Source organism: Prinia subflava, chromosome 8 (genome assembly GCF_021018805.1).
Source record: "Prinia subflava isolate CZ2003 ecotype Zambia chromosome 8, Cam_Psub_1.2, whole genome shotgun sequence".
In the NCBI taxonomy this organism is placed as follows: Eukaryota; Metazoa; Chordata; class Aves; order Passeriformes; family Cisticolidae; genus Prinia; species Prinia subflava.
The window spans coordinates 29,892,518-29,914,873 of NC_086254.1; the positions used below are offsets into that span (position 1 = coordinate 29,892,518).

Below are 22,356 nucleotides of genomic sequence, written 5' to 3' on the forward strand. Positions count from 1 at the left end.
GCGGCTCGCCCGGAGCCTCCCCCGCCCGGCGGAGGGATCCCGGCCCGCGCGCACCCCCCAAGTTTTTTTCCCACGGTTCATTCCCAAACTGCGCGGGCGGGGCCGGACCCGCCGGGACCCCGCGGGACCCCCGGCACGGCCGGGACCCCCCCGTGCTGCCCCGCCGGGACCCCCCGTGCTGCCCCGCGGGACCCCCGGCACCGCCGGGACCCCCCCGTGCTGCCCCGCCGGACCCCCGGCACCGCCGGACCCCCCCGTGCTGCCCCGCCGGACCCCCGGCACCGCCGGGACCCCCCCGTGCTGCCCCGCCGGACCCCCGGCACCGCCGGGACCCCCCCGTGCTGCCCTGCCGGGCCCTCGCTCCGCAGCGCCGGGACACCCCGATACCGCCCCACCGGGACACCCCCGCTGTGCCCCACACCGCCGGGAGCCCCCGGAACCCCGGGGTTCCTGGCACCCCCCCACCCGGACGCCTCCTCTGCACTGCCGGGACCTGGCGGGACCCGCCGGCACCGCCGCGCCCACGGGACCCTCGGCACCCCCAGGGCCCCCCGTCCCGCCTGAGACCACCCGCACGGCCGGAGCCCCGCGGCACCCACAGGTCCCAGCAGGGAAAGGTTTCTCCCTGGCATCCCCGGCGGGCCCGGCCCCCGCTCCCGGCGGGGCGAGACCCCGGGCACCGCCGGTCCCGGCGGGGGAGCCTTCAGCACCCGGGACAGCGTCCGGGACAGCACCCGGGGCAGACGGCAGCTCCGCCCGACCAGCCCGGTACGGAACGGCCCGGTACGGCACGGCCCAGTACCGCTCAGCCCAGTGCGATCCAGTTCATCTCAGCACGGCCCCAGTGCCCCGCGGTTGTGGTGCCCGGTGCTGCGGCTTCACCGCAAGTGCCAGGGCCCCTCTGGGGCAGTTCGAGGGGTTTTTGAAATGTGTACAGGAAGAGCAAGGACACAGGTCCCAATGTGTATGCAGACTGTGCAAGATTTGTCTCAAAATGAAAAACCTGCAGCTGGGGTGGACTGCAAGCTCACACAAACTCTCAGAGCCCAGCTGAAGTGTGGCCAGTGGCACCAGAGAGAGCTGGAACAGCCACCCTGCCCCTGCCATGAGCAGGATTTCATGGAACCGTAGGATCCTGATGTCCCTTTGGGTGCACAAATCCTGAGGCCAAACACACCAACAGCACCAACACTTCCAGAGCTGCACCTCACAGCAGGTCACAACCACAGCACCAGCACCTGAGCAGTCCATACACCTCTTCTGAAAAGCCTAAAATTCACCAAGGGGCCCAGGGGTGCTGTATCCCTGTTCTAAGCACTGGCCTCAGCACAGAGCAGGGCGTCACTCATACCAGAGTATCTGTATGCAACAGAGCAATCAAAAGGATATTATTTGCTCTCTAGATAAACAGAAAAAATCAGATTATTTCAGGTGTTTTCTGCCATGAGATGACAGATGTTGGCTGCAAAGAGATTCTTTAAATTGGATTTGAAAATACTGACTGTATTTCCTCAGCCTTCCCTTGGCAGGGCTCCAGAAGGAGTGGGGGTATTCTTCCCAGTCCCCTCCAGCAAGGCAGGTCCCTGGCCAGGAGCTGTGCTGCCTCGTACCTACATTACCAATCAATAATTAAAAAAAAAAAAAAAAAAAAAAAAAAAAAAAAAAAAAAAAAGTTGTACCTGCTGCAGCATTTGCTGCATGTCAGAATCAAGCCTGGCTGAGAGCAGAGCATTGATCTCTGCCCAAGTTCATTACTCCCTCTGGAGTTAAAAGCTGAGGGAAGGAGGGAGCAGCGGTGACAGACAAATGGGTGTCACAGCCATGCCCGGCTGCACTGAGAAGTTTCCATGGCCGGTTGGGATCAGGGATGGCAGGATGGCTGCTCTGGGATGGCAACAGCAGCAGTGGCAGAGGAGTTTGGGTGTCCCAAGGTAAAGGTGCCTGGAGCTGCTGAGCAAACACAGCAGTGTCAGGGAGCAGCTCTGGGCTGGATCCTGACAAAGCAAAAGCACCAGATCTCCCAGAGGTGTGTGTGGAGGCAAAACCCATCCACTGAAACAGGAGAATTCATGTACCAAAGGATGGGGTTCATTAACTCCCAAAATAAGGGGTTCCTGCCCTGAAAGAGAGTTCATGTACTGAAAGATGGGGTTCACTCACAGGATCAGGTGCAACAGGAGAAGCAGCAAAGGCCAAGCACTCGTGTGCCCCACATTTTGGGTGACTGGCCCAGTCTCGTGGCTGCTCTGGCCCAGGGTCCATCCTCTGCCTTTGGCCAGCAAAGGAATAAAAACAAACCCACACTGAAGTGGCAGCTACAAACTGTGCTCCCCCAGACTTGGCACCCCACTTTGCAAAGCACCCACCCACAGGTGCAGCCAGAGCAGGAGATGTCACCCAGTGGTGACTGCACATTCCAGGCATGGGCAGGGATTCCTGCCTCCAGCCCAGCTCCTGCACCCCGATACGAGGGCAGCACGTCCCCCACTGGAGGCCAAGGCCATGCAGCTGCACCTCAAGGGCTGGAACCTGCCTGTGCACTATTGGAGATACTTAAATCATGCCAGAAGGAAGCAAAGAGTATAAATTCCTCCTGGAGCCAGGAACATCTCCAGAGGCAGAGCCTGAATTAAGTCCCATTTCCAGCAGATTTTCTGCCATCACAGTGTATGAAAAATGAGTACTGGGGCTGTGGAAGGCCCAGCAGACAGGGAAGTGCCAGTGCCCACGTCTCAAGTGTGCTGGGAAGGTTTGGTTCTCCTCCTCAATTTTAATCCATCGGTGACGAGGCCTCGGGCAGGTGCTGCCTGCAGGTGCAGCCATGCGGCCCCAAAGAGCCCCGTGTGCCTGACAGGGGTTCAGGGGGAGGTCACTGACACACAGAGGTGGGAGCAGAGCCAGCAGCTCCCGGGGCCAAGCCCCCGTCGCATAACGAGGTCCTTATCTGCTCACTCGTTATTGCTCTGAACAGCCTGTGCCTCCCTCACAGGGCTCCTGTTGCAGCAGAACAGGCCCAGGGACAGGCTCTCGAGGATGAAACACTCCTTATCTCTGTCAGTGCCAGGTTCCTGCCCTGCTCAGTTCTGCTTGGGGGGGCACTTGCCAGATGGAGGAAACCAGGGGGCACTTCCAAGCACAAAGATCCCAGGGCACAACATCCACCGTGGTCACAGCTTGTGCACCCATGAGGTTTGCATGAGAATTCCTGGGACACCTGTCCATCAGGAAAAGGCACCTGCAAAGCTGGAGGGTGCAATGGAACTCAGAAGAGCTGGATGAGGTTGGAAGGGGATGGGGGTCAGCCAGATCAGCAGCACCTCATGGGGCATCAGCCTCAGTGGGACCCCCAGACCTTGAGGGGCACCTAGAACATCTCCAGGGACACAGCTCTAACCTGGACTTGCCCAAGGACACCCAGAACAAAAGCAAGAGCATTGGTTCTTCCTGCTGGCTCTCAAGTGCTGCTCATGCTCATTCCAATGCCAACACCCCATGTTCCCTTTTGACAGCAAAAGCTGCCCAGCAACTGGAAGAAAAAAACCCTCAAACCCCAAACCCCAGAGCTGCTGAAGCACTAGGGTCTGCCTCATGCATTATTTTGAAATTCACCTCTTTAAGGGTTCGTGCAGGGGCACCCCAAGGCTCAGCACTGAGCTCTCCTGAGGTTCAGGAGCCAACGCTCGAATTTGCGTCTGCCTGGGAGAGTGAATTGGGTTGTTCATCTCTCTGACGGGCAGAATAAACACCCTCCACATTGATACCGAGTTCATTTCTGATACTTGTTTAGAGACTTGACAATTCCTGTATAAAAGGATTTCCTTCCACAGCTGAAGTTTGACATTCCTGCATTATTAGATTATTTGCAAAGGTCTGCGTGCGCTGCAGGAAAACAATGCTCCCGCCAGGCAACATTAGAGCCTGCTCCTCCACAAATCATCCCGGGCACAGCCAGCCAGTGCCTGTCGGGATCCCCGGAGCAGGGAGCAGCCAGGGAGGCACCGAGTGGGAGCTCAGGTGAGCAACAACCCACCCACCCCCACCATGACAGCCACAACAGCATCAAAAATAACACTGAGAAGGAGAGGGATTTGGGTAGAGGGAACCCCGCTCAGGACACCAGCACCACCATGGGCTCCTGGTGTCACTGCCAGCATAGCCCTTCCCAATGGCACAACCTGGCTGGGAGAGCAGTGGGAACGTTTCTGGGCAGGGACATGCAGTGTCTTTGTTCCCCTGCCTGGCATGGAATGGCCACAGCCCTGTGTCCCTGGCCCCCCACCCTGGGGAGCCCTGGGAGTCCCAGCACAATGTGGGAAAGGCAGCAGGAAGCCCCTACCCCATCCTCCCCAGCACGTGGGGGCTTTGGGACTCAAAGGCCTCTGCCCAGAGCAGCCCCTGCACAGGGAATCTCCAAAGCATAAAATTCAGAAGAAAATGCCTTGAAAAGAATTATTTCTTCAGAGAACTCAAGCCTGTTTCCAGGCCATTAACTCCTTCCTCTGCAGAACCCACCACCAGGTTCCCAATGGAGAGGAGCAACATCACAGGTGTCCCTCTTTGTGGAACAGTTCCCTCTTTCCAGACCATTAGGCACCAAAAAAATTATATGTAAAAAAACAAACAAACCCCCCCCCCCCCACAAACTAACCAGCCCTTCCCCTTCCAAATAATTCCCTGCCCCAGGAGAAAAGCTCTCCCTGAGAGCAAGGCCTTAAAAGAAAAAAAAAATTTAAAAAATCAATAGTGTAAGTGACTTATTTTGCAGCTGATGGTTTGTTCCCAGTGCTGACAGCCTCTTGCAGTATTCAGCACAGCCTCAGTCCCTCCACTGGGATATCAGGAGATGTTCCTCAGCCATGATTTACACTCATTTCTCCCCGTTTAGGGAGGCTCAGCCGGGAGTGGAGCTGAAGATGGATTTGGACACACAGTGAGGATGGTCAGTGCCTGTCTCCCGTGGGCAGGGGGAAATACCATCAGCTCCTGCCACTCCCAACAGGAGGAAAACAGTGTTCCCACCCTCCCTGATACTGCCAGCACTGGGGCTCCCACCCTGTCACCCGCTGCAGGGATGGTGTCACCGTCCCTCTCCCTCCCCCTTCCCACATCAGGATTTCACCAGCCAAGCCCAACCTGGCCTCAGCCCAACCAAACCCCACCATGGCAAGCACCTCCATGGGGCAGAGGAGTTTTATGATCCCAAAGACTGAAGACAGCATCTCCCTCATCCTTTGCTGCTTTCCTGCTTTTAAATCCTGCACTGGTGCCCAGCAGCCTCGTGCACCCGGTACCAAACCTGGATCAGTGCCCTGGCACAGTCCAGATGTCCGGGTGACAGGCTCATCCCTGCCTGCAGCAGGCATTGCCCACAGCTCCCCTCAGCCTGAGACAGCCTTGGCATCCCCAGGGTCAGAGCTCCCACTACTGCACCCCAGGGTCAGAGCTCCCAGCACTGCACCCCAAGGTCCTGCTGCAGGGTGCTGTGCTGGAGAACACCCTCCCAGCTCCTTTCTCCTGGAGGGCAAGTCTCCTGCTTCCCATCACCAGAGTGCCTCATCCATCATGTTCCCTCTAATTACCTTCTCATTTACCTCTTTAGTCAAATCTGTTTACAGTCAGAGACAAGAAAGCACAGCCCAGGGAGGGGTACAATGGAGAGGGGTCTCTGTCCCTGCATGTTCCGCTGCCCTGTGGCGAGGCTGGCCCAGTACTCTGAGAGCAGAGTGGGCAGGAGAGTGTGGCTCAACACAATGAGGGCTCACAGAGGAGCCAAGGCCACCACACTCCTGTCACCCAGTCCCTGCCATCACTCCCAGCAGCCCAGAGTCCCACGGGTGCTGCCTGTGGGTTGTGCCACTCCTGCATCCTCTCCCAAAACCCACATTTATCTCATAAGCCAACAGTGATCCTGCTGATGCAGGGCCACAGACCCAGCAAGGTTAAACCAGGGCACAAATCCCCCTGGCTGCAGCCTATGGATGCTTCCTCAAGGAAATCTGTCATTAGCTCCACCTTTTAATCCTCCCTCAATTACAATAACATCATTCTCCACAACTGCCAAGTCTCGGGGTGCCCATCCTCACTCCTCGAAGGCTTTTCTGTGCTGCTCAATATGACAGCACAAATGAGCTGGCCAGGAGCAGCACATTAAGCTGAATAATTACCTTAATTAATAACAGTGTGCCCAGGTGGGCCCCCAGCCTGTCCCAAGGACCAGGAGGATCCAGTGTTTCCCAGCAGTGGGGTGTGGGGCCAGAGTGGAGGTGCATGGCAAGACCTGCTGTGATTACCAGGACCAGAATTGACTGGGCTCCTTTGGAGCAGTGGGGTTCCTCCCTCTGAAAGAGCTTGGAAATTAGAAGAGAATAATTTGTCATCCACCTTGTAAAAGCCTGATTTGCAGGAACCATCTCTGCACAAATTCCTCAGTAACATCTTGAGCACCCTCATCCATCACAGGGACAGTGGCTGGGCTGGGTGGGATGGGCACACTGCCATTCCTTAATCCCACAAATGCTTCTTTCAGCTGGGAAAGACAAAAGTGCTCACGGCAAGGCATTCCTGCTCCCCAGGTACAGCAGGTGTGGCACTACAGCCCCGAGAACTGTGAGGGACAGTGCAGGGGTGGCCCTGCAGAGGGAACACCACCTGCCAGGAGGTTGCTGAGGCCCTGGCCCCATCACAGGCTGTGCCCATTCCCTCTCCTGATCCAGGACAGCACGGACTGCTCCCTTTCCTGCTCCCCAGGGTGTCCAGGGAACCCACACACCCCACCACCACGCCTTTGGTCCCTGCAGCCCCTGCCCCTTGCTGTGAATGCTTCCAACTAGAGTTCACTGGCACAACCCACTGTGGCAGTGTTGGACACTTCTCTCCCAGCAGGTGCTGCAGGAGTTTTCCCCATCTGAGAGGAGCCAACTCGGAGCAGGAATCATGCACTGCACACCCACAGCAGCTCACCAGCTGTGCATGGAAATGATCACATGTATACACACACATGTGCAGCAAACAGCAAGATCAAGTTTAAAATGTACACTCGGTTTTATAAACTTTCCTTGCCCTTAGGCAGCTCATTGAAGTTTTCTCAAGACCTTCCCTGCTCTTTTCTCCCCCGGATACGTGGCCCCACTTCTCAGCTGAAGCCGTTCCACATTCACTAAGTCCCCTTTCTGCCCTGCCTCAAACTCTGTCTTACATCATTCCCTTTCTCCCATGCTCCTCCAAACAAGTGAGGTGTGAGGGGACAGCCAGTCACCTTCCAGGGGAAACCAGAGACCAGCTCTGACCAGAACTCCATTGGTGTGGAAAGGAAATAATTCCCAGACTCAAGTAAAAACCTAAACACGCCTGAAAGCTAAAGGAAAAACATCTTGAAGGAAGCAGGTTGAAAATAGAAGAAATAAATGAGGAATTTGACAAGTTCTGCACAAAAAATGTATTTTTGCAGTTTTTGTGGCTGCTGAAACCATGACTTCCATGCTGATCCCCTGAACACAAGTGTTCAATAGTGCCAGGCCAGCAGTGCCTGTGCAGCCAGGACTGAAGGAAGCCTTTAAGCTTCCCTGACAATGCATTTTTCTTGGAGATAAAAAATGAATGCTGCCAGCATGCAAATCTCTCTAAATTAGGCACGGCCCAGCTTGCGGGAGCCACGATGGCTTGTGATGACAGTCATTAACTTCAGCAGCAGAAAAGAGGATGCAGGAAAATATCCTCTGCTACCTCCTGTCCCAGTTGGGAGTCCCGGATCAGGGAAGCACCGGAGTCTGGCACAATGACACCCCAAACCACACTGTGGTGCAGAGGGTGATGAGAACGAGCTGTGGCCCCTTCCCCTGGGGCAGGCAGGGCTACTCCTCTGCTCTCAGGGACTTGCTGCTGCTCCAAGAGCCAAGCTCCCTCTCCAGGAACCACAACACTGGTTTTCAACTGAACAAGCACAGCCAAGACCCAAAGCTGACTGCAAAAGGAAGACGATGGAATTTGGGCATGTCACTGCTTAGCTCCCCTCACCCTTAGTTCTGGGTAAAACCCCAAGGGATTCATTCCCTCTTCTCCCTCTTCAGGAGGGAACAGTGACCAGCCTGTGCCAGAACCTACTTTCAATTCCCACTCACCTTTGGGAGGATTTAACAGGAATGGCTGATGTGGCCAATTCCTGGATCTCTTCTGCCACTGGAGAAGGGATGAACTGGACACACACCACCACCTCAGCCTCCCTGGTTCCCATCAGAGCAAGGGTTGTACGTTTTCATTAATGGATCAGGCTGGAATAACCTGCAAACAGTCTCTCAAACCATCCAGGCTTCCTCTGTGCCCTCCCTGCCATGCATACATTTGTATTCATTTTTATATTTGTATTTCATATTTGTATTGTTTCACACTGATCCTTGGCAGCTTGATTTAGGGGGAAAAAGATTAAAAAGATGGGAACCTCATGCTGGCTTTGTGCTGGCTATGCAGCTGCAGCCTCACTCACAGAAAACACTGCTCAAATAACAAACCAGGAACTAAAAAAAAGCAAACTATCTTTAATATCTCCCAAATCCCATTTAGAAGCAGTTTCATAGAAACATCACTTTCATCGTGCAACAGAGGCTGGAGGAGGGGCAGAAGGAGGGAGAACTGGCGCCACGTCCTTGTGGGCAGACACAGAGGTGTCTCCTCAGAAATTCTCCAGCAGATCCAGGATCCGTTTCTGCTCGCTCTCCCGGAACTCCGGGTTCTTCCCGTCCCCGATGTTCTCCGCGTACTCTGCAGGGAGAGAGCAGAGGGACACAGGCCTTGAGTGCTACAGGAACAAAGGAAGGGCAGCAACAACTCCTGCAGACACCACAGCAGAATCTACACCCACAGTGCTGCAAACAGCCAAATGGGAATTAATGCAAGGAGCATTGATGGTTTTCCTGCCCATCCCCAGTGTTAAAGCTTTGCATAACAAGCACCTGCTGACACTCAGTAAAGCTTTTGTGGCAGACAGAGGCAGAGAACTCCCTGCTCTGGTCCAAGCAGACACCAGCACCCAGGAGCACCCATTCCCTGGCATGGGAATCATGGCATTATGCCCAAGAAATGCAAACAGTACCATAAATCACGGCAAATCACCTGCTTCCTTTGGACCCCTTTGGAACATTGAGTGTCATCAGGAAAGGAGGGCCCTGTGACAACTGTTAATCATTCCCAGTCCTGGATTTAACCTGCCTGCTGTCCAAGCATCCTGAATGAGGACTTTTGCCAAGGAGACCCCAATTCCTCCATCTACCAGTGCTTTTAATCACACAGAAGAAAAGCCACCAGTTCAGCTTTAACTACAATCCAAACTCCTTGTCATAAGGCAGAGGACACCAGACACTGACCACGGCCTTACCCATCCATGCACATGGCCAAACACCACAGAACTAAACATTCCCTCTGGAGCTCTCCTTCCTGATATTCATTTGGAGCTGGCAGCTCTTACCCCCTACCAGCTCCCTCCCTCCTGCAACCAGAACCTGCGTTTTCAAAGACGGTTTAAAAAGAAAAAATGAAACGCAGGTTCTGAGCTGAAGCAAGGAGCTGAACAAATCTGAGGAAATCAGGAGCAGCCTGATGGTTAAGACAGCACTTCCCTGCCTCCGCCTGCTTGCATTCTTTTCCTTCTTCCAAACAAACAGAACAGCTTGTATTCAGCACTGAATGGTAAGTTGCTGTAGAAAGTTTGCTTTAATATTTATACGTTTAGCACAGCCACACGCTCTGAGCTCCATCAAAGCCTTTGTTACAGGAGCACTGAAAGCAGTAAGGACAGGCAGAAGTTAGCTGATGTGGGAGTCTTCCCTCCTGTGTGTACACACTCTCTCTCTCTCTCTCTCTCTCCATGTAAAAGCAGTAGAGTTCTCTGCCAAGACTCTAGGAAAAATATTTCTAATCTTCATAAACCGCTCCATTACCTGTAACATGAGCAGGTGGTAATGCTGAGGTTTGCTGCAGGTGAACCTGAGCTGATCACTGTCCAGCAAAGGACCAGCTCAGACCACCTTCCCTCCATGGAGGAGCTGCTCCCCACAGCTCTTAAAAGCAGCAGAAAGCTCCCTCAAGGATGGATTCCTCGTAGCTCCCTGTGCATGGACTGATGGCTGTGCATGCTTTGGCCAAGGGCTGCACTGGGAATCCAAACCTCAGGCAGGAGATGATCCCAGTGCACAGGGATGGGGCCCCCTTCCCAGGCAAGGCTGGCACTGAGCTCAGGCTCCCCTGTCCCTGAGGCAGCACCAGAGCCTTCTGTCAGCAGCGTGCCCCAGGAGCTGGTGGAGGAGCCAGCTCTGTCCCTAGCAGCCCCTTCCATGCTCCATCAGGGAAGTGTCTCTGGAAAAGCCACAGTGGATGCGAGTGCTGGAGCTCACTGCAGCCCAAGGGCAGCACTTCCCACCTGCAGGGGCCTCTCCAAGCCCAGGTGAGGGACACCACAGTCTCCAAGCCTGGCATAGCCAGCAGCTCTGCCCCCAGCTGTAAGGATGGCCAGACTGCCTGGACTAGGGCACAAGCAGGGAGCTGCTGCGTGCCACTAAAGACACTGCCCTTCCTTTGTACCAGGAGATCACCCAAACAAAAACAAGACACAAATCCTTCTTATCTTGTCCAAAACTCAGCATTTCTCCTTCTAAACACCTAGGCTTTGTAAGACTAAAACTCCAAGGCAGTGACTCCAAGGCAGAATGTTTACTGGGTTATGACAGCTGTTAATACTCATTTGAAGCATTAGCAGCTTGAAGACACCAGATAAAACCCCCAGAACTAGGCTTAAAAAAGTAAATCTCTGACTCAGATTTTATGTATTTACTTTTTTATTTAAAATGCCACCACTACACTGAGACTGCTAAAAAAAAATCAAATGTAAGCTGCCCCTGCCAACAGTTAACCAGAGCTTACACACTGCTGTAGCTACACAAAGGGAAAGAGCCCAAGATTGGTTTCTGCTTCATTAGACAAAATACAATGGTTACAGAACAGTAAAAATCAATTGGGAAATACTGAGGCTTGTAATGGATATTGGAAGCTCTGGAGCCTGCACAGATGGAGGCACCATGAGCCAGACTGAGCTCCATCCTCAGAGCACACTGACCCTTCCTTTGTGTTTACCTGTGCTAACAGGCTTGGACTGGAATGTGCAGCAGACATTCCACAAGCTCCCAGTGTGCCCACTCACCTGACACCAGGTGTGAGGGGAGGGGCCTCAGCAGGAGCAGCTCTGACACAGCTCCTGGGAGAGCCAGGATCAATGGCTAGTCCCTCTGGATCAGTGAGGAACAGGGAGATTTGCCATTCCAGAGCCAAGTATCACTTCAGAGGCCTGTGCTTCACTCCATTCCCAATGACAGATGGAGACCAGGCAGCTCCCCAAGATACAGACACTGCTGCCATCCCAAACCCAGCCTCCATCCCCAAAGCATCTCCCTAGCCAAGGCACACACCACTCGGTTGTTTTCTTCCAAAGCATAAACTAACTGTCCTGTTGCAAGAAATGCTTGATCTTCCAGAAAAAGGAAGTGTGGGAGGACTGGTCAGCCTGCAGAAATGCATTAATGAGCCTCCCGTTATTCCCTGCCCACTCCTCCCCCTTGAAAGCTCTACCATAAGAAAACAGTCTCGCTTCCTTGCTTGCATCGTAAGTAATTCTGAGCCACCCCAAGGGATCCATCAGCTGTCAGGTTGCCAGAGAAACATGGAGAATATGTAGGCCATAAAAATCAAACTAAAAACTGAGCACCTAATTAGTATGCAAAAATAGAAAATAAAAACTGAACAAGAGCAAAACACTGAACGAAACGTAAAAATAAACCAGTCCTCATCTGTCCTTAGAGCAAGTTGGGAAGTAGCCTGGAAACATTCCAACCAAGGCTCAAGTTCCTGATCTCTCAGTCACTTGCAATAGAGCCTTGTGCAGTTGACTCCAGGGAAGTTTTGGAAGCCCCTTGCTGGCCCCAGCACCCACCAGCAGCACACTGCAGGGTCCACACCCAAATCCCTGCTCCAACCCCTTTGCTTCATTGGGAAGTTGTGTCCAGTGCTGCTCCTGCCTCCCAGGTCCCACTGCTGGATTTCACAAGCACCCACTAAGAAATCTATAACTGAGGTTTTGACTTTGTCTCTAAAAGTCTCTAAAACTGGCAAGTCTAAGAGTTGGGGAGAGCTGCAGTGAGAGCCCAAACTCTGTACCCATCCCTGCATTATTAACAAGCCAATGTGCCCCTTCAGGCAGGGAACGTGGTGCTGCTGAGAGCACCCAACCCAGCACAACCCTGAGCTTGCAACACCCGAGACAACCGTGGAGAAAGTTTCACAATGCAAGTCACTGTCTGGGAAAGAAAGAATGAGATGAAATGTTAATGCAGCTGCCCTCCAATTCAGCTTGGTATGTAAGTCAACAACCCAGAGCCGTGACCGTGAGGTGTGCAAATCCAGGGAGGTGTGCAGACAGCTCCCTCAGGGATGCACGGCTCAGGGCGAGTGTGGGAATCTGAACACGGATGTGTGCCGTACTCCACATTGGAAAGGGGCAGTTTAGAGGCAGGAATTTTCCAGTATCATAATTAAAATCAGAAAAGACATCCTGTGCAGCCCCCTGCTCACCAGCAGGCATTAACTTGCACTTTGTGGCCAAGGACAAGGGCCAAAGAGATTGCCTGTAACTGTAGGTAATCTCACGCTGTCAGAAAATCATTCTTAATTTTGTCATACCAGCCAGCCTTCTGATTCCTGTTTTCCTGCACATGAGAAGGGAGAAAACCAACAGGTTCTGCAGGAAATAAGCTGTGTGTATCTGCCATTGTTGAAGTGGGGGCAAAAAAAGCCCAGGAGAACATTGTTGCTCCCAAAGAAAGCAGAAACACTGAAACACATCCCACAGCCCAGTATCCCAGAAATGCTGCCAAACTTCCTTTCCCTCCAGAATAAAAACAGACTCCTCACCCCACGCTGAAAACAACAGAGCCCCTTTGGAGCAGATACATTCTATAAAGAAGCATCTTCTCTGGGAATCTCTGCTTCTCTGCATCTGGTTCCCTGCTGCTCCCACTAAGCCTCTCAGCTCTAGGGGCCATGGGAAGAGGCTGAGTCCTGCCCTCCTCTCCCCCAGTTCCACTGGCTGCTGCTGCTGAAGGACAGCAGGCTGCAGAGGAGGGCCACAGCTCAAACAGGCATTGCTCTAATTCACCATGAGCATTAAAAATAACAAGCAGTACTTTAAAACTGGGATTGCAAATCACAACAGCTACATTTTAAAGCTATGGAGGATACTTTAATGCTATAATCCATATTAATCTGACACTAAGAACAAGACAAATACACCATGGGTACTAATATGGTGCAGATGGTAAAGTGCAGGGCCATGTTAATGAAAGATGAGACTCCACTATTCTTCCCTCTAGCAGGCATGTACACTTCCCTTAAATATTTACTCTCACGTTAATGTCAGCAGTGAATTCCAGCCAGACTGGGGCTGATGGAAGCGTGGAGTGATGTGCTGTTCTCTGACAGCAGCTACAGCAAGTGTCCTAACTCGGAGGCAAAGCAAAGCACGCCACTAATCAGGGTGATTCCAGCCCTGCCAGCATCTCAGAACACTGCTCAGCTGCTGCCTGGAGATGCTCAGGAAGCCAAGGAGAATTACATGTGAAGGCTCATCCTGCAAAGCGATGACCAAGCTGTCCCTGGTAGCCACGAGACGCTTGCACAAAGATATCTCTACTCACCCTTCAGGATGTGCCGAACTATTTTAATGGAGCTGCCTCTCATGTTCAGGATCTGGTGGACTCTCTGACGAATCTGAGGGGGAGCAGGACAGAGAAGAAAGAGATCTTCAACACAAGTCCATGCACAGCCCTATTTTTTCCCTCTTTGAGGGATAAGCAGAGACCTGAGCACCATAAAAACCAACTCAGTCTTGGCAGCCCTCCACATCTGCTCAGGAACACTCAGGAAGGCACATGGCACAGAAATAAGAAGCCACTGAATGCATTCCCAAACTCCAATGTATTAACAAGGAAGCAGAGATGAGCATTTTTGCACAGATCAAGAAAAGCTGTAGCTGTGCTTCTGTGAAACCTCCTGAGAGCAGGTCCCCTTCCCCTGCTCCCTCAGCAATGGTATCAACATGGCCTTTCCATTCCAAACCCTGACCTCGCTCACACAGATTATATGAATTTAGTGACAACAATCAGCTTCTGTCCCCACTAATGCCCTCCTATCTGCTGCAACTTGATGGAGCTGTACAGACACAAGTACAATAAACAGGAGGTTTCCTCCCCAAATGAGAATCAGAGAAACAATTACTCAACACAGCATTTGCAAGGATTTAGAGCCTTGTCTGTACCATGAATGGAACCACAGATGATCTGCAAACCTTTATGCAGCTTTACCTGGGGAACATTGGCATTACAGATCTCTGCCATGATGTAACAGATGAGCTGCAGCACAAAGAGCCCAGCATCCAGACGACGGAGATAGAATTCATCTTCCATGTCATCGTCTATGATCTCTCCTCGACGCACCATGTCCTGAAAAGCCACACAAAGGAAAGGTCTGAGGATTCTCTCAGACTACTTCCCATTAGGAGTGCTAAAATATTGGTGGAATTTGTGGTTTTTTATCAGCCATATATTTCTCGCCAAAGTATTTTTAATAATTCATTTAAATTCACAAAACATTTCATTCAGTTTTGAAGAAGTTATGCCTTTGCTGGTCGTGAAGTGTGTCCATCTGCAAGTTAAAATTTTAATTTAAACATACAAATCACATTTCTACATTGAAGGGTGAGAGTGTGTGACTATGGAACAGACCCGTGTACCTGTGATTTACAAGTTCTTTGTCAGAATGGAACAAAACCTGCTCTTTTACTGGCCATCTGAGGGTGCTGTTTGGCAGTGCAGAACATGACTCCAGCACACTCTAAGCCTTATTGGGCTTCTAGCTTCATTATTGACTGATAGATGAGAAAACACATCTGAAAATCCTGCTCAAGGATAGCTATTCTGTGCCTAACCAGGCTCTTCCAGCTGTCTTTCTAAGGGGTGCTGCCAGGGCAGACCTGGGACAGGGTTTTTTAGCCAAAGAGCACCGATTCCCATGGGAATGACAACCCACCATCCATGCTTCCTTGTATACATGAGTTTCACCAGAGAGACCTGCCCAGAGGGAGGCCAGAGGAAAAATGAAAGAGGCCAACTCATCCCATCCCATCCCTCATGTCCAGAGAACCCATCTTCCTCCAAACACTGGCAGGAGCCACCTGGCAGTGAGCTCAGAGCGGCCTCCTCTGAGCTGGCCCCCAGGATGTGCCTGTGCTGCCTCCTCACGGGGGCTGACGGGCCCAAGCAACCATGTCACGTGTCACCTCTGCATTTTGGGGTTTGCCTTCTGGTTTTGTTCTCAAACAAAGGAAGCAGCTCGCTGCAGCTCCGTGATTTATTCCACAGCCGTGTGGGCACACACCAGAGGAGCAATATTTCCTCATTAGAGCCATCACCCCGTACTGCAACGCTCCGCAGGACGCGCCTCCTCGGGCACACGTGCTCCAGGCACGCACACACGCGAGGCCACCAGCGCCAAAGCTGACTGAGGCTGCCAAATTTTGCTGCTTTGTCAAGCCAAGCCCCTGCACCTAATGGTGAGCTGAGGGTTTTAGGTGTAAGAAGGAAAATGATCCCTGTGCAAATCTCCCTGGAGTGGGGCAGTGGATGCTCCCTGGATAGAAATCTGATGGAGTGACTTGGCTGACTCTCACTTTCTCTTGAAAGGGAGAGGAAAGCTTAGGTAGTGAAATACTTCTCCCTTTCTCCTAGAAATCCAGTCCACTAGTAAAAGAACAAGTTTAGAAGACAGGGACTTCTTAATTGTGTTGTGAAATCAACTGCTTTGGCTACACTCGGATGTGACACTTTAGCATCAGATCCTGAAGACTCCAATACATGCATGACTGTCATTTATTCCAGGTTCTCAAAATCATGGGCACAGGCACAACTGGGCAAAGCCTGCATGTGAGCTCTTGCCAGTAAACAGAAAAATCCAATTTTGTGCAGAGAGTGACTTCCCTCACCTTAAATCCATGCCAAATGGCTCAAATCTGGTCTCTAAAGTTAAACAATGATGAGTCTGGCTAGTGAGTGAGCTGAACACTGACTAAATTATTGAAAAAAACACTCAAGAAAGACAACACATTCACTCCTGAACCACTGCTCACACTGCATACAGGCTCATTGGCTCCTCTGCTCAACAGTGCTAAATTCCTGAGCAGAAAAACAGCCACAGGCCAGGACTCTGAATCTCCAGAGCAAGAAACAAAGGCTGGGTCTGCTCTGTATTCTGGTCTGAGCACGGTGATCACAGGAGCCGGATCCAGGCAGCCGCGGTCTTGATTACACAGCGGTGGCGGCTCTAACAGCCCCTCTCAGCAGAGAAGATTATTTTGTGCCAGTAAATTAAGCAGATATGAATTAGACAACAAGTACAGTTTTAAGGTGCCTTTTCACAGTCCTCTTTTCTTTTTTTTTTTAAACCACAGCCACCCTTTCAGTGCTAATCTGCCTCCAGTACAGTACCAAACAGCCCCTTCCCCACTTGGTCTCTCTTTCAAAGCTGTCAGTCGCTAACCTCCAAATGAGCACTCAGGTGCCATTTCTAATCTGCCAGCAATATGTACTGAGATGCCCCTTGCTGATGGGAGAAGACAGCAATAAGATGGGCTTCTGTGAAGCTAAAATGAGCTTCTCTCACACTAATGAGGCAGGACTGACAGGCCTCGAGGTGTCAGGTAGAGACTCCAAGCCTAAAGACGCAATGGGTGTACCAGTCCTGTACCAAAGATCACACTGCTCCACATGGGCACTCCAGGAGATTTCTGCACCCTCCTCCCTCCTCATCTATCACTCACCTTCCAGCACACACTGCACAGCTGGGCAGAGCAAAAGGAATGGGTACTGATTAAGAACAAAGAACACCTCCAGGATCCTGGTTTTACATCCTCACCATGTGGAACAGAGAGGCCAATCCAGCTGGACAGAAATGAGCATGTTCCAAACAGCCAGGCACCAAAACAAGCACAACAATGTGCCTCTCACTCTAAGGATGGAGTCTCTCCCCTTACTACTTTGTCTCTGTATCACTGGCAAGAGCTGAGGGATGCAAGACATGCTCAGGAGGGGCCTGCAGACCACAGGCTAAGAGCCACACTCAGCCATCATGTCCTGCCCTCAGCACAGCTCCAGGCAATTAGGCCTTTCTACACCAAAGTGAAAGGATGGGCTGACACAAATCCCCACCTGTTATCCCCACCTGTGGATACCACACTCATCCTAGGAGTTCCACCTTTTCCTTTCAAGGATGGAGTGGCTGAGCTGTAGCACAATTAGCATGTAATTTGTAAGTCATTATAGCACAAAGTGTCTGGTGAGAATATTTTATTGAATAAACCTGATGAGCATAATTTTCTGTGGAACTATAAAAATATTAAACTATCTCTTGTCATTTCCTACCATCTTTAGAGATCATCAAGGCTATTGCTGCCACCCATAATTATACCTCATTTTAGAGAAAAGTAAAGGCCACAGGATGTTGCACCATTTCCTACAGAAATAATTAAAGAAATTGAGAGGAGAACAAGATATTTTCATTAAATAAAAACTCTGAGAAAAGTGCTAAGATAGGCATCAGGTGTTGGAGACAACGCTCTTACGGACTTTGCTGCTGGGTTTCTCATGGCAATCAGGATAATCACCAAGTTATCACCTCTGAACCCTTCTGAACAGATTCCACTGAAGCAAACAAGGGGGTAACACTGAGAAGGGGCTCAATGACCTCATCCTGTTTCAAGTCCAGATTAGGGTGCAGATTATTACAACTGTTTCTCCACAAAACAGCTGGCTTCAGAAATTCCTCCCCTCCCTTCCACCCTCAACTATTCCCCCACCATCACTGCCATGGGCTGAAAAGCAGGGCTATAAAGCAGATCACTAAAATAAGCCAAACTAAAAGAAATAAAAAGGAGGAGAACTGCAAGAGCAGGAGCTTCTTATGCCAGCTGCGCTACTAAAGATAAAGCACTCAGTCATTCCTTGTGTAAGCAGCTTTTCACTCCTTGTAATGCAAGACTTACACCAGGATACTCTGTCCATCAGACTCGGATCTCACTCTTGTCAGTGTAGGCTGAACCTGTAAATCTCACCAAGTATCATTTTTCCATGGGGCAGGGAGAAAGGTGAGGATCTGTATACCAGATTTTTGGGGTACTATGTCCTTTACTGCAAGAGGAAGGTCGAAAGACCCCCAGTAATAGAACAGTTTCTAAAGTGTTCACACAATCCACCTCAGTGATTTATGTGCCACAACAAGGAACATTAAAGTGCCCCATAAATCCTGTCACAGCCAGACAGTGCTGTGATGTGACAGACAGAATGATGACTTCTGTGTGGGGCAAACACTCGAGCCACTTCAGATCTCAGGAGACCATATCCCACTGACCATCTGATGATGCTACAAATTAAAGCAAATGATAATTCTCCAAAACTGTTCCAAGCTAGCAATGAACTTCAACATCATATTTTATACGTGTTGCGGCCAATGTGTTGCACCCATGAGATGCTTCTGTGAAATCCTATTATTAGTTCTAATAGAAGGTAAAGAATTGAGATCCATTTATTTTGGATACAGAATGAGAATTTGATATTCCTTAGTTTTACTTCTCTTGTGCATTTAGTAGACACGAATGGGTTAATATTATTAATTGAAAAGCTTCCACAAAAGCTTCTTCACACTCAAATCCCCTCCACTCCTGCTTTGTGCTGGCTGTTTGCTACAGATGTTAACGTTTGCAGGCTGCTCCAGGCTGTTCCTGGATAAAGGGCACATACCCTCACTCTGCATGTGGTATTTTAGGGCGCTGTACATGCAGCTCCAACACACTAGAAGGCTTCAACTGAAAAAATCCATTCTGATTTTTGAGTTCTAAAACCCCCACACCAACACCAAAACACAAAGAATAAATAATTTCTTGCCCTGTTCTGAGGAGGAAGAACAGAGCACGGAAGGAAAGCAGGAAAGGGTAAACGCTGTTTTCCTCCAGGCCACCGCTCTGTGGTGACGCTGCCACTGTCCATATGGAGCCTGTGTGCTGGCAGCAAAAGCAGCTCCATTCATCACTCACTGCCGTGCTCTTTGAGCAGCAGCAGTGCTCCGATGCCCTCAGAATGTTTGGCAGTGCCTGGAGAAGCAGCCTTGGCAGCAGGAAGGCAGCTGTTTGTCGGGGCCTGGTGGGGGGCTGCTGCCCGTGGCACGCGGAGCGCGCGGCGCGCGAGACGGCAGCTGCAGCCATTGCTCTCCATCAGTGCTAATCAATCTCACACCCTCCCCAGCACTGATACAGATAATCTTGTGGGAAGCTAGCCAAGCTCGCTAACAGCTCTGCAAGCTGCTTCCTGACTCCAGCCACTCGTTCCCTTTCAAAAGGTCTGTTCCAGCTTCAGTTCCAAGAAAGTGCTGTGCGGCACCAAGGCTCGTGTCACTCAAACATTCGCTGCTGGTGTGCAGAGAGCACACAGCCCTTGGCTGCACCTCAGCCAACTCATCAACACAGACACTTTTCACCGCTGATCACAACTCTGCAGACCAGGGTAGGAGGCCTCACACATTATCATGTAATTGTCTCTCTGCATTTCACCTGCTCTCCATCTGCCAAACCAAGCAGGACTGCAGCCAGGTAAAAGTGAAGGCAAATTGAAGCACTTCTGAAGTACTGAAGTACTTCTAGTAAAATTCACTCTAAGAGACAGCCAGAAGCACTTGTAGAGAAATTCTTGGCCCACTTTAAATGAAATTACCTGGAACTTGGAAAGTGAGGCAATAGGAATTAAGAGGCAACAGCACAGGTATGAGGGCACACCTGAGAATAGTGACTGGCTGAGCCTAAAGTCCTGTGCAGATGACATGGCTGTGCCAAGGTGTTACAGACATGACCTGGCAAAACTTAAGCAATACATACGTGTTTCTCCCCATCAATCTTCTTATCAGCTGCCTGCATTGCATCCAGGTACTTAAAATACAGTTCCATCAGCCTATCAACCTGCAAGGGCAGAAGAGAGAGATGTAAGCAAGAAAAAGAAACAAGGCAATCATCTTTAATCCTTCATGCAATTCTGTTTTCCTCTCAGCTTCAGCCTTCACAAAGCAACAGGCAGCTCTGTCCCTCCCAGGAAGGAATGTGTTACAGAAGGAGGGTGCAAGTGCTGGTCGGATGAGCACGCTGGGGCTGCAGGCGTTTGGATGTCATCCTGCATGGGAACACGGTCCCATCAGTGCCACATAAACGGCAGCAAACAGACACGTGTCCCCAGCTCACTCTCTGTGCTGTGGTCCTCCAGGCTCCTGGTTTCCCCAATGGATTTGTCTATCTGTGCTGGTTGTTCCAGGTCTCCCACTCTCCTCTGAACTGTGTTAAGGCTGCTGAAATCCTATCCAGTAATTATCTACAATTGGTAGAGCAGGTTATGAAAAACACCTTTAAAACACACTAATGAGGAATACTAAGGAACCAGTATTTTCCCAGTGGCAGAATTTACAAATCCCTTGGGATCTCTGGTTTGCAAAAGCTATTTCTTTTCTGCAAAGCTTTGATCTATCCACACCATGTAAATATTTTGGGAAGAATTTCCCAGAGCAAACACCACTAGAGTGAAATATTCTAGGAGAAGAGTGGGGAATGTTAAATGTGTACCACAGCAACTCCTAAACTCTCTGCAAAAGAGCTTCACCAGACACACTGGCACCTTTCCATGCTGCCCTGATCTCAGAGCCAGCACGATGTAATACCACAGACTGTCTTCTACGGCCAGGTTTCAGCAGACACAACCCAGGACAGAATTGCTAGTACCATATGCAAGAGCACCAGAAAACAAGAGCACAAGGGATGTGGAGGCCATGCACTAAATGTCCAGTTTTGCAGTTTGTAGATACAATGTGCATGAGAGAACAAAGGTCTGTGACAGCAAAAGCCTCTACAGGCAGGTACGAGGATGGCTTTTTATAACTCAGCAAGTGCACCAGGCACCCTGGGCAAGAACCCTCCCAGCCTGACTGAGACACACATTCAGCACTCACCTTCTCACTGTCATTCTCTGTGAATTTATTCAGTAACCGTGTCCTCTGCTGCCCTCTCAGGTTTCGCAGAAGGGAGGCCAGGATGGAACAGACATGTTCTAGAAATACATAATGAAAATTGCATGCTGAGATCAGGAAGAGGAGCTTATTTCCCTCTGTAACATGCCATTAAATTTACTATTAACACTCTGGCTTGTAGCTGTTGATAAGCAGAATCCTGGTTCCTTCCCATCGTGGTGAGAGGAGACAGAGCAGCAGTGAGAGCCACAAGCCATGTTGCAGGGAGCACAGATAGCTCCTCATTCCAGTCCAGCCAGTGAAGTCTCCTCCTCCTCTGCCTCATGGACCTAAAGCACCTTACACAGAGCACAAGCTCCACTCTGGTTTTCTCCTTTTGGGCCTAAAGGAGCCCTGGCCAAAGCCAGCACTGTCACCCAAATGACCCTCAGGTCACCAAAGCGGGGACAGCTACTGAAACAAGAGAGCTGGAGAAAGGGAATAAGTGCTCCTGCAGAGACTGAAGTGGTATGAGCTAGAGGAAAAATTCTCAAACCAACCACTTTCATTTACAGAAAATCCCATCAATTAATATAAATAGGCCACAACAAACCAGAAACTACCAAATAAACATGTTTATAGTCTTCTCAACTGCACTTGGGGGTCATATTTTTCAGCACAAACCAAGAAGACAGTAAAAAGTCAAGGCTGCAAGCACACAGGAGACACCTGTGTCAATGTCCCACCACTCTCAGAGGTGACTGAGCCGCTCGCCTGGAGCCCAAGCACAGCAGTGCAAAGCAAAGAAGAAGGGCTTGAATCTCTTTCCCTTTCCAAACCAGTCAGTTCTACTTCCCACCTGCATGACAGCACTAAGCACAGACCTGATGGTTTAGCCACTGTAGCTTCTCCAAGATGTCCTCACTTGTAATCTTGCTGATTAAGACAGATAAAAATTTATGGCCATAAACACTTCCTCACCCATGGTGGTAACGAGCAACGGGGCCTCAAGATTTGATATTTTCAGAGGGGGAAACACAACATGCAGAGGAGAAGGATCACCATCTCATTGCTGTCACACCATGCACTTCCCCAGTGCTGCCCAGCCCTGATTGATCAGTCCAGCACAAAGAATGAGCAACACCACCGTGTCTGCTGGGAGCTCCTGCTCCCAACTGCCTGGGCCCTGGAAGGGGAAGGCACCCAGGCTGCCTGGCCGGGGTGCCCGTGCTCCTG

The 22,356-nt window shown here is 50.9% G+C and overlaps 1 protein-coding gene across 1 annotated transcript in view; it reads right to left on the reverse strand.

Annotated features, from left to right (window-relative positions):
• Positions 1-8,511: 8,511 nt before the first annotated feature.
• The window catches only part of CTNNBL1 (catenin beta like 1), a 47,326-nt gene continuing 33,481 nt past the window's right edge, over positions 8,512-22,356 (reverse strand). The window contains exons 12-16 of the mRNA XM_063404511.1: positions 21,124-21,221; positions 20,009-20,089; positions 14,397-14,534; positions 13,731-13,803; positions 8,512-8,754 (exon numbers count right to left, since the gene is read on the reverse strand). Coding sequence (XP_063260581.1) covers positions 8,666-8,754; positions 13,731-13,803; positions 14,397-14,534; positions 20,009-20,089; positions 21,124-21,221 — 479 coding nt within the window. The 3' untranslated portion in view covers positions 8,512-8,665. The remainder of the gene's footprint in view (positions 8,755-13,730; positions 13,804-14,396; positions 14,535-20,008; positions 20,090-21,123; positions 21,222-22,356) is intronic.